Raw genomic sequence first — 13,514 nt, forward strand, 5'->3', positions numbered from 1 at the left:
TAAACTCAAAAGATATTATTAAGAAGAAAAATATGTAAAACATGTATCTGATAAATAACATGTATCTAGAGTATATAAAGAACTCTTAGACATCAATAATAAGATATTCTCGAACACTCCCAAAGGGAAAAAATTTTTAAAAGCAGCCAAAAAAGATCTAAACATTTCACCAGAGAAAAGATACAGATAACAGATAAGCACAGGAAAACATGTTCAATCTCATTTGTTATCAGAGAAGTACAAATCAAAACCACAATGAGAAACAACCATACATATACTAGGATGGCTAAAATGAAAAATGTTTGGATATGAAGTAAATGGAACTCTCATGCATTGCTAGTGGGAATGCCAAACAGCATAACCGTTTTATAAAGTTAAACATACTCTTACTATATACATTCAGCAAGCCCACCCCTAGTTATTTAACCAAGAGACTATGCCCACACAAGGGCTTCTACTCAAATATTTACAGCAACTTTGTTCATAATAACTCAAGACAGGAAACAAATCTAGTATACAGAAAATGTATAAACAAATTGTGTGTGTGTATTACACACACACACAGTGGAATACTACTCAACAATAAAAAGAAATTCATTCCTGACACATGCAAACACATGGATAAATCCCCAAATCATTATGCTAAGTGAAAAAGAGCCAAATATGACGAGTATATATTATATGATTCCATTTATATAAAATTCTATAAAAGGCAAATGATGTCAGAAAGCAGATCAGTAGGTTGCCAGTGGTCAAAAGGTAGGGGAATGAATTGACTACAAAGAGGAAAGGGGAAATTTTTAGTGTGATGGAAATGTCTTTCATTCACCATGGTGGCAGTTACTTGTCTGAATACATTAGTTAAACTTATTAAATTGTATATTTAAAATTGATTAATTTTATTGTATATAAATTATACCTCAAGTAAACAGATTTTTAGAAAGATAAAAAGACAAAGAAATGAATGCTCACATACTGAACTCTTAAAAATTCATTAAAAAATAGTGACACAAAATGACAAAATGAGGAAATGATGTTAAAAATGTAAACCACAAAATTAAAACCACAAAAAAGCTTATAATAAAACACCATACTTAACGGTGAAATACTGAAAGCTTTCTCCCTGAGACTAGAAATGAGACAAAGATATCCACTGTCACCACTTCTATTTAATATTATAATGGATGTACTAGACAGTGCAACCAGGCAAGAAAAAAAAATTTAAGGCATTAATTTTTCTCTTTTTTTTTTTTTTTTGGCTGTGTAGCATGTAGGATCTTAGTTCCCCGACCAGGAATTGAACCTGCCTCTGCAGTGGAAGTGTAGTCTTAACCACTGGACTGCCAGGGAAGTTCCTTAAGGCATTAATATTCGGAAATAAATTAAAATGTCATTATTTGCAGGTGAACTGACTGTACACATAAAATTCAAAAGACTCTAACAACAATCAGAATTAATAAGTTCCTTGGATATACACACATAACTCGTAGATATCACGGGTCTGGTTCCAGACCAGCACAATAAAGCAAATAGTGTAATAAAGCAAGTCACATGATTTTTTTGGTTTTCTAGTACACATAAAAGTTACGTTTACACTATTCTGTAGTCTACTAAGTGTGCAATAGCATTATGTCTAAAATAAACAAGGTGCATACCTTAATGAAAATATACTTTGTTACTAAAAAAAAAGTTAACCATCATCTGAGCCTTTGGAGAGTCATAATCTTTTTGCTGGTAGAGGGTCTTGCCTTGATGTTGATGACTGCTAACTGATCAGGGTGGTGGGTGCTGAAGGTTGGAGTGGCTATGGCCAATTTCTTAAAACAAGACAGCAATAAAGTCTGCCACATAGATTGACTCTTCCTTTCACAATTTCTCTATAGCATGTAGTGCTTGCTGTTTGTTAGCATTTTACCCACAGTAGAACTCCTTTCAAAACTGGAGTCAATCTTCTCTCAAGCCCTGATGCTTTATCAACTAAGTTTATTTAATATTCTAAATCCTTTGTTGTTGTTTCAACAATCTTCACAGAATCTTCACCAGGAATAGTTTCCATCTCAAGAAACCACTTTCTTTGCTTATCTGTAAGAAGTAACTCCTTATCCGTTTAAGTTTATCATGAGCTTGTAGCATTTCAATCACATCTTCAGGCTCCACTTCTAATTCTACTTCTCTTACTATTTCCACCACAGCTGCAGAGCTCTTGGGTGACCAGGTACACTATCAATGAGCAGTGATATTTTGTTTTGTTTTGTTTTGTTTTTTAGTGGTACGCGGGCCTCTCACTGTTGTGGTCTCTCCCGTTGCGGAGCACAAGCTCTGGACGCGCAGGCTCAGCGGCCATGGCTCACGGGCCCAGCTGCTCCGCGGCATGTGGGATCTTCCTGGACTGGGGCACGAACCCATGTCCCCTGCATCGGCAGGCGGATTCTCAACCACTGCACCACCAGGGAAGCCCGAGCAGTGATTTGAAAGAAATCTTTTCCCCTAAGTCGTAGGTCTCAACAGTGGGCATAAAATATTCGGTAAACTATGCTGTAAATAGAGGAGTGTGCTGCTATCCAGGCTTTCTTTTTCCACTTATAGAGCACAGGCAGAGTAGATTTAGCATAATTCTTAAGGGTCCTAGGATTTTGAGAATGGTAAATGAGCACTGGCTTTGACTTAAAGTCACCAGCTGCATTAGCCCCTAACAAGAGAGTCAGCCTGTCCTTTGAAGCTTTGAAGCTGGGCATTGACTTCTCTTCTTTAGCTATGAACATCTTAGATGGCATCTTCTTCCAGTATATGGCTGTTTTGTCTTCACTGCAACTCTGTTGTTTAGTGTAACTACCTTCATTCATTATCTAGCTAGATCTTCTAGATAACCTGCTGCAGCTTCTACATCAGCACTTGCTGCTTCACCTTGCACTTCTATATTATTGAGAACGCCTCTTCCCTTAAACCTCATGGACTAGTCTCTGCTAGCTTCAAACTTTTCTTCTGCAGCTTCCTCACCTCTCTCAGCCTTCACAGAATTGAAGAGAGTTAGGGCCTTGCTCTGGATTAGGCTTTGGCTTAAGGGAATGTTGTGGTTGATTTGATCTTCTATCCAGACCTTTAAAACTTTCTCCATATAAGCAATACAACTATTTCACTTTTTTATCATCCATGTACTCAATGGAGTAGCACTTTTAATTTCCTTCAGGAACTTTTCTTTGCATTCACAACCTGGCTGCTTGGCTCAAGAGCCTAGCTTTCAGCCTATCTTGGCTTTCAAAATGTTTTCCTCACTAAGCTTAATCATTTGTAGCTTTTGATTTAAAGTGAGAGATATATGACACTTTCTTTCACTTGAACACTTAGAGATCACTGTAGGGTTATTAACTTACCTAATTTCTAAATTACTGTGGCTCAGGGAATAGGGAGGCCCCAGGAGAGGGAGAGAGACAGGGGAATGGCCAGTTAGTGCAACAGTCAGAACACACATAACGTTTATCGATTAAGTTCATTGTCTTACATGGGCATGATTCATGGTGCCCCAAAACAAGTACAATTGTACATCAAAGATCACTGATCACAGATCACCATAACAAATACAATAATAATGTAAAAGTTTGAAGTATTGCAAGAATTACCAAAATGTAACATAGAGACATGAAGTGAGCAAAAGCTACTGTAAAAATGGTACCAATAAACTTTCTCAACACAGGAGTGTCACAAACCTTCAATTTGTTAAAAAAAAAAAAAAAAAAAAGCAATTATCTGCAAAATGCAATAAAGTGAAGTGCAATAAAATTAGGTATGCCTGTAAAATTATTATACAAAAATCAACTGTAATAAGCACATTAGCCATTAGGGAAATGTGATTCAAAACTACCATGTGAGGGACTTCCCTGGTGGTCCAGTGGTTAAGAATCCACCTTCCAATGCAAGGGACGCGGGTTCGATCCCTGGTCGTGGAACTAAGATCCCATGTGTCAAGGGGCAACTAAACCTGCACACTCTAGACCCCACAACTACGACTACGGAGCCTGTGAGCCACAACTAGTGAGAAGCCCGCGTGCCACAAGTAAGACCTGATGCAGCTAAAATAAATAAATAAATAAATATATTTTTTTAAAAAGCTACCATGAGATACCACCTCACACTCATTAGGAAGGCTACAATAACAAGTAAAATAACAAGTATTGGTGAGGACATCTCGGAGAAACTAGGACCCTCATACATTGCTGGTGGGAAAGCAAAATGGTACGATTGCTGTGAAAAACAGCTGGCAATTGCTCGAAAAGTTAAACAGTTATCACATGATCTAACAATTCTACCCTCAGGCGTATTCAAGAGAAATAAAAACATACTTCTTTATAAAAACGTATATATGAATGTTCATAGAAGCATTACTCATAATAGGCAAAAACTGGAAACAATCCAAATTTTCATCAACTGATGAATGGATAAATAAAACGTAGTATATCCATGTAATTGAACTTTATTTTTTAAAAAAAGAAGTAATGACACATGCTACAACATGAATGAACCTTGAAACGTTACATTAAATGAAAAAAGTTAGTCACAAAAGACCACATATTGTATGATTCCATTTACATAAATTGTCCAGAAAAGACAAATTTATAGAGACAGAAAATGAATCAGTGGTTGCTTAGGACTTATGAAAGGGGAAATTTGGAACAACTGTTTAATGGGTATGAATTTTCTTTTAGGAGGGACAATTAGACTGTGATCATTGTATAACCCTATAAATAAACCAAAAAAGACTGACTTATACACTTTAAAATGAACTGCATGGTATATGAATTAAATCTCAATAAAGCTGTTTAAAAAACTTTCTGTAATTTTCTTATGTCATAAAATAATTAGAATAGAATCAATTTAATTATAGTATAATTGAATTTAATTGTAAATTAGCTTATAATAAATAAATAAATAAATAGTCACTGTGAGTGCAGCAGCTGCAGGGCCATTACCCTAACATTAGAATTGCTGATTTGTCTATAAAACTTCCGGGGAACATTTCTTTGCACATATAATAAAATCAATACCACTTAAAAAAAATCATTCTTATTTCCATATATCAGCAACTAGTAGAAAATAAAAGTTAAAGATAGTTATAACAGTTATCATAAAACATCAAAAATAGAAATATTGATAAATTTAGTGAATCATGGAAAACATCCATTTACTAACAACTACTTTATTTCAATAAGATTTTGTAAAAATGATCTAACAAACAAAGGCATATACCATTTTCTTGGATTGGAAGACTCTACTGTAAAGATGTCTATTAACCCCAACTGTGTTGGCAAATATATCAAATGTATTTCCAATCAAAATCCTAATAAGGTTTCTTTTCTGTGTAGAAGTTCTCATGAAAATGCAAAAGGACAAGAATAACCTAGGTGATCTTGAAGAACAGCTAAGCTGAAGAACTTTAACAGAGAGCAAGACCAAATATAACATGAGAAATTAAAACAGTAAGATAAGGGCAAAAGAATAGAGTAATAGTTCAGTGAAACAGAACAGATGGTCTTGTAACAGACAAGTATATGTTTACCTTATTTATGACAAAAGAGAAACAGCAGTGCAATGGGGAAAGGATGGTTTTCAATAAATGGTGCTGGGCCAATTGACTATCTATATGTAAAAAGTGAGTCTTGACTCTTACCTAACATCATACACAAAAAAATCAATTTCTGATGAATTATAGATATAAATGTAAAAAGTTCAAGAGTAAAGCATTTAAAAAGAAAACACAGAAGAACTTTATGACATTAAAATAGACAAATATTTCTTAAACTAGACACAAAAGACCTTAACTAGAAAAGACAAGATTGATAAAATGGAGCTTGTGTTCATATAAAGGTATCACAAAAGGGTGAACTAGCAAGCCACAGAATGGGAGAATAAATTTGCAATGCATATTTCAAAGAAACCATATCCATAATATATAATCAAAAAACTGTATTACTCAAACCAATAGAAGTGGGGGGAGCAGCAAAAGACTTTTAACAGGTGCTTCAAAAGGAATGTATCCTAATCAGCAAGAAACATACAAAATAGTGTTCAACTTCATTAGTCTTCAGGGAAATCAAAATTAAAATTGCAAGGAGACACTAACAACATACCCACTAGGAAGGCTAAAATACAAAAGACAGAAAGTACCAAACACTGACAAGGATGGAGGATACATTGCTGGATGGAGAAGAGGTAAAATGGCACAACTACTTTGGAAAACTTTTGGACACAACCTACTAAAGCTGAAGATATGCATATGCTATGACTATGTAATTCTTCTCCTGGGTTTATATCCAAAAGAAATGCATTTAAAAACTTCTTTAAGAAACATGTACTATACCATTCACAGAATCATTACCTGTAATAGTCCCAAACTAGAAATTAATGAAATGCCAAAAGCAAGAATAAATAAATACATGTTCATTCAGTGTAATACTACTGGCAGCAAAAATAAACTAAGACTACATTACATTCAGGTAGGGATGAATCTTACAAATAAAATGTTGAACAAAAGCCAGCACATAAAATGTACATATTATATGGTTCTATGTGTATAAAGTTCAAAATTAGGCAAACCCAATCTATGGTATAGTGAGTCAAGGTAGTAGTTAGTCTGGCTAGAGATGCCATGAATGGAAGAGAACATGAAACTTATGGGCTTCTGGGGTCCTTGTCTCTGTTTTTTGATGGGGATTCTGCTTATGCAAGTGTGTTCATTGTGAAAATGTGAAGTGTGCTGTGTGTGTATACACTATACTGTAAGTATTAACTTCAAAATACTTCAAAAATAAAAAAAAAATTGTTTTAGTATATTTATACAAAGATGACTATTTGAGCCTATGAAGAAAAAGAAAGGAAAATTACTGAATGTGGAGGCTAGGCTGTTTGTATGGTGTTTTTACTCACCTTTGTCCTGTAATGCAATTTGTTCCTTATGCAGTAATGCCACCTCCCGTCCCAAAGCTTTCTTCTGTCTTTCCAGTTCATTTCGAAGCACCAAAATTTTTAATTGCAGGCACTCACTTTCTTTTTTCTAAATAATTAAAAGCACAGGTAAATTTATGAATATAAAAGTTATGCCTATGAATAACTGTGCACTCACAATGTTTCAAAATGTGATTGGTTTAAAGCACTTTAATACTCATGTAACTTATAGATCTCTTGAGTAACTTACTTATCAGCACTTGTCATTTTAATGGAAAGAATACAGATGTAAGCAAAGAACAGAGTAGAAATAAAATCTAAAATCTGGGAACAGGTCTTTCTAAGAACCTAAAAGACACTATAAAATATCTCAGGCCTCTTTCCTAACACCACAATACAATAAGACACAAATTAATAATAAAAAAGAAATGGAGTTCTCAAAATGTGAAACATAGAATTACCTTAGGACCCAGCAATTCTACTTCTAGACATATGTATATACCCAATAGAATAAAAAACATGTCCATACAAAAATATGAATATGAATGTTCACAGCAGCATTATTCATAATAGCCAAACAATGAAATCAATCCAAATGTCCACCATCTGATGAACAGATAAATAAAATGTGGTATATATACAATGGAATATTATTTGGTAATAACAAGAAATGAAGTACTGATTTATGCTGCAACATGGATGAATCTTGAAAACATTATGCTAACTAAAAAAAAAGCCAGTTTTAAAAGGCCACAGACTCCATATATATGAAATTACCGAAATAAGCAAATCCATAGAAACAAAAAGTAGATTTCCATCCTGACCTAGCTGAACATAGGTGCTCTAATATTCCACAGATTTTGGAGAAAGCCAAGTAGGGACCTAGTGCTTTCATCCCTTCCAGACAGTAACTAACCAAGCCCCCTATAATGTCAGTGGATAATACCACAGGGAGAGCCTGCAGCCTCACTACAGCTGTAACAAGATAACCTTCTCCCTTCCTGCTGGGTAATATTAGAGGAGGTCAAGTAGAGAGTCAGAACTTTCACTACTATGCAGTGCTATTGAGACCACCTTACTCCCTATGTGGGCAGCTGGAACTCCCATTCCTAGTCAGCACTAACAAGCCCTCTTACACTCACACACAAACACTCCTCTGCCACATGAGTGTCAATGGAAGCTTCTTGGGGAACTTGGACTTCCACCCCAACCTGGCAGTAATGAGATGGTGCCTCTTCCTTCCACTACCAGAGGTGTCAGGGGAAGCCAGGTAAAACAGAAGGTTTAAATAAGATCCAGAGACTCATAACATAATACCCCAAATGTACAAGTTTCAATCAAAAAGCACTCATCAGACCAAGAACCAGGAAGATGTCAAAGTAAATAAAAAAGGATAATCAATAGATGCCAACACTTGAGACAAATAGACATGTTACAACTATCTGACAACGATCTGAGAGTAGCCATCACAAAAATGCTTCAATAGAAATTGAGAACCTATATGGGAATATAATCTAAAAAAGAGTGGATATATGTATATCTAAATGTATAACTGATTCACTTTGCTGTACAGTAGAAACTAAAACAACATTGTAAATCAACTATACTCCAATAAACATTAATTTAAAAAAAAGAAATTAAGAACATGCTTGAAACAAAAAAATAGAACATCTTGACAAAAAAAACCCCAGAAAATCTCAATAAAGTGAAGACCTAAAGAACTGAAATAAAAAACTCAGTGAATGAGCTCAACAGCAGAATGTAGGAAATAGAGAAAAGAATCTTTAATCTGGAAGATAAAACAATAGAAACTGCCCAATTTAAACAATAGAGTTAAAAATGAACAGAGCCTCAGAAATCTGTGGAATGATAGCAAAAGATCTGGCACTTGTATCATCAAGTACCAGGAGGAAAGGAGAAAGTGGGCAGGAATGAAAAGTACTTGTAGTAAATAATGGCTAAAAACTTCCCAAATTAGGCAAAAGAAATAAATCTACAGATTCAAGAAGTTAGTGAACTCCAAACAGAATAAATCAAATGGAGAAAATCACAAAGTAAACAAAACCAAAAGCTGTGTTTTTGAAAAGGTCAGTAAGATTGATAAAATTCTAGCCAGGCTAACCAAGAAAAGACAGAAATTACTAATATGAAGAATGAAAGAGGAGCCATTCCAACTGATCTCATGGACATTAAAATAATAATTTAAAATACTATAAACAACTCTATGCCCATAAATTTGGTAACTTAGATGAAATGGATCAATTCCTTGAAAGACAATCTACCAAAACTCACACTAGGAGAAACTGACAATCTGAATAGGCCTATACATATATATATATATATATATATATATATATATATATATATAAAAGAAATTAAATCAATAATTAATAACCTTCCAAAACAGAAAGCACCAATCCAGATGGCTTCACTGGTAAATTTTACCAAACATTTAAATAAGACATTATACTGGGGCTTCCCTGGTGGCGCAGTGGTTGAGAGTCCGCCTGCCGACGCAGGGGACGCGGGTTCGTGCCCCGGTCCGGGAAGATCCCACGTGCCGCGGAGCGGCTGGGCCCGTGAGCCGTGGCCGCTGAGCCTGCGCGTCCGGAGCCTGTGCTCCGCAACGGGAGAGGCCACAGCGGTGAGAGGCCCGCGTACCGAAAAAAAAAAAAAAAAAAAAAAAAACACATTATACCAGTTTTTTAAAATATCTTCCAAAATACAGAAGAACTTCCTAATTCATTTCTATGAGGCCAGCATCATCCTCACACTGAAACCAAAGCCATCACTAGAAAGGAAAATTACAGACCAGTATTTCTCATAAACATAGGTACAAAATCCCCAACAAAATATTAGCAAATCAAATCCATCAACATATAGGAAGAATTATACACCATGGCCAAATGAACTATATTCCAGGTAAGCAAGACAGGTTTAACTTTCAATAATCAATTAATGGATTTCACCACATCAACCAGGCTAAAGAAAAAAAAAATCATGTAATCATATCAATGGATGCTGAAAAAGCATGTGACATTCAACTAGAAATAAAGGAGAACTTCATCAATTTGGTAAAGAATACTTGCCAAGAAACCTACTAATAATGTTTGCCAAAATACTTAATGGTGAAAAACCAGATGCTTTCTCCCTATGTTGGAGAACAACACAGGATGTCCCCTTTCACCACTCTCTTAAACATGTACTGAAAGTCCTAGCTATGCAATAAGGCAAGAAAAGGAAATAAAAGCTATGTATACTGGGAAAGAAATAAATGAAGTCATCTTTGTTTACAGATGATATGATTGTCTATGTAGAAAATCCCAAAGAATTGACAAAACAAAAACAAAAAACCAACCCAAAACCTCCTGGAACTAACAAGTGATTATAGCAAGGTTGCATGATACAGGGTTAATACACAAAAGTCAACTGCTTTCTTATGTAACAAGGAATAATGGGAATTTGAAATTAAAAACACATCAATTAAGTTAGTATGAAAAAATAAAATACTTAGGTACAAATCTAACAAATTATGTAGAAGATCTATATGAAGAAAACTACAAAACTCCAATGAAAGAAATCAAAGGAAACCCAAATAAATGGAGAAATTGTCCATGTTCAGGGATAGGAAGACAGCATTATGATATCAATTTTTCCCAACTTGACCTGTAGATTCAGTGACATCCCAGCAAATTATTTTGTGGATATCAACAAACTGATTCTAAAGTTTATAAAGAAAAGCAAAAAACCCAGAATCACCAACAAAATACTGGAGAAGAACAAAGTTGGAAGACTGACACTATCTTCTGTCAAGACTTACTATAAAACTACAGTAATCAGGACAATGTGGTATGGGCAAAAGAATAAACAAACAAATCAGTGGAACAGAATATATAGCCCAGAAACAGAAACACACAAATATGGTCAACTAATCTTTGACAAAGGAATAAAAGCAATTCAATGGAGAAAGGACAGTCTTTTTCACCAAATGGTGCTGGAACCACTGGACACCCACATACAAACAAACAAAAAATTTAGATATAGACCTATATCTTTCACAAAAATTAACTCAAAATCAATCACAGATCTAAATGTGAAATAATAATTACTATTCACCTTTTAGAGGATAACAGTGGAGAAAACCTAGGTGACCTTAGGCTTGGAGATGACTTTTTACATACAACACCAAACACATGAGCCATGAAAGAAGAAATTGTTAAGTTGGACTTCATTAAAATTAAGACTTCTGCTCTGCAAAAATGACTATTAATAGAATGAAAAGACAAGCCACAGACTGGGAGAAAATATTTGAAAACCACTTATCTGATAAAGAATAGAATATAAAATAAGCAAAGAATTCTAAAAACTCAACAATAGAAATATTAACAACCCAATTAAAAAATGGGCAAATGTTCTGAACTGTCACCTTACCAAAGAAGATATAGAGACAATCATATGAAAATAAGCATATAAGCATATGAAAAGATTCTCAATATCACAAGTCATCAGGGAATTGCAATTAAAACAATTAGATACGGGCTTCCCTGGTGGCACAGTGGTTAAGAATCTGCCTGCCAATGCAGGGGACACGGGTTCGAGCCCTGGTCTGGGAAGATCCCACAGGCCGTGGAACAACTAAGCCCGTGAGCCACAACTACTGAGCCTGTGCTCTAGAGCCCGTGAACCACAACACTGAGCCTGCGTGTCGCAACTACTGATGCCAGCGCGCCTAGAGCCTGTGCTCCACAACAAGAGAAGCCCCCACGATGAGAAGCCCATGCACCATGACAAAGAGTAGCCTGCGCACCACAACGAAGAGTAGCCCCCACTCGCTGCAACTAGAGAAAGCCCACGCGCAGCAACGAAGACCCAACGCAGCCAAAAAATAAAAATAAATTAATTTTTAAAATGAAAAACAATTAGATACTACTACACACCTATCAGAATAGTTTAAATCCAAAACAATGGCAATACTAAATTTTGGCAAGGATGTGGAGCAACTGGAACTTTCATTCATTGTTGATGGCAATGCAAAATGGTATAGCCATTTTAGAGAATGGTGTGGCAGTTTCTCACAAAACTAAACATAGGTTTACTATATGATCCAGCAATTGTGCTCCTAGATATTTACCCAGATGAGATGAAAACTTGTGTTCACACAAAAACCTACACATAAATGCCTATAGCAGCTGTATTCATAATTGTCAAAACATGGAAGCAACCACAATGTACCTCAATAGGTCAAAAGATAAACTGTGGCATATCCAATAACAATGGAGCATTATTCAGCAGTAAAAAGAAACGAGCTATGAAAAGCTATCAAAAAGACATGAGGGAACCTTAAATGCATATAGCTAAGTAAAAGAAGCCAATCTGGAAAAGCTACATGCTGTATGACTCCAACTATGTTACATTCTGAAAAAGGCAAAACTGTAGAGACAGTAAAAAGATCAGTGGTTGCCAGGTGTTCTGAGGGAAGGAAAAAAGTATAAATAGGTGAAGCATGGAGGATCTTTAGGCCAGTGAAACGATTCTGTATGACACTGTAATGGTGGATACATGACACTGTGCCTTTGTCAAAACTCATAGAACTATACAACACAAAGAGTGAACCCGAAGGTAAACTACAGACTTTAGTTAATAATATTGTATTAATATTGATTCAACAATAGTAAATGTATCACTCTAATATAAGATGTTAATAACAAAAGAAATGGGGGGGGACTTTCTGTACTTTCTGCACAATTTTTCTGTAAACTTAAAACTACTCTAAAACACAAAGTTCATTTTTTTTTTAAGTGATAGAACTGTACCTCAAAAAAGTCAATTTTACTGAATGTTCATTTAATAAAACAAATCCCAGACACGTTCTACCAAAGATACAATTAAGTTTACCAAATAAGTTTGTTAACTTATCTTTCCATAAAAATATTTCCTACTTCAACCTATAAAGCCATGGTTTAAACTTTACTCTGACGCCCTTTTATCCAAATACCTTGCCACAATTTGCCTCCAGATAAAATCTGAAATCCTACCCCCACAAACGTATATGTGCCTGCACATGTTTGCATTCACACACAATTACTGCACTATGAAGGTATGAATCCTTCTCTCCTAGTCTGTATCAATAGTGTCAATAATATGCTTTCCATTATTTTCCATGACAAAAATCTTAACCAGTCTCCTTCCTAAGACATATATTAAGTAAAATCTTAATGGGGAGAAAAAAACATTCATTAAGTAAACTGAATAGGTTATTAAGCCCTGGGATGAGCTGGTGGAAAACTTCAAAAGAAAAAACTCAGCACCTGTATTTGATTCACAGACAATGAGGAAGCATGGGTACTCAGTGAGATGAGTAATGGTATGGCCTTGTTGAGGCAATGGGCATGGAAAATGACTTTTGGCAGTTGTGTGGAAAGTACTTTACAGCTATCGTTTCTCACCCAAAATGCTTTCTTCCTCATCTCTGAAATACTGATTCTGAACAGATGGTATGATCATCTGTTAAAGACATTCAAGCAGTAAAGCTTATTTCCAATCATCATTATTGTATTTGACTGGTAAACTCTATGAAA

The 13,514-nt window shown here is 35.2% G+C and overlaps 1 protein-coding gene across 1 annotated transcript in view; it reads right to left on the minus strand.

Annotated features, from left to right (window-relative positions):
- Positions 1-13,514, minus strand: part of UVRAG (UV radiation resistance associated) — a 383,943-nt gene that overhangs the window by 179,019 nt on the left and 191,410 nt on the right. The window contains 1 exon segment of the mRNA XM_059067816.2: positions 6,919-7,045. Within this exon segment, the coding sequence (XP_058923799.1) occupies positions 6,919-7,045 (127 nt within the window).

The sequence above is a fragment of the Kogia breviceps genome, chromosome 7 (genome assembly GCF_026419965.1).
Source record: "Kogia breviceps isolate mKogBre1 chromosome 7, mKogBre1 haplotype 1, whole genome shotgun sequence".
Lineage (NCBI taxonomy): Eukaryota > Metazoa > Chordata > Mammalia > Artiodactyla > Physeteridae > Kogia > Kogia breviceps.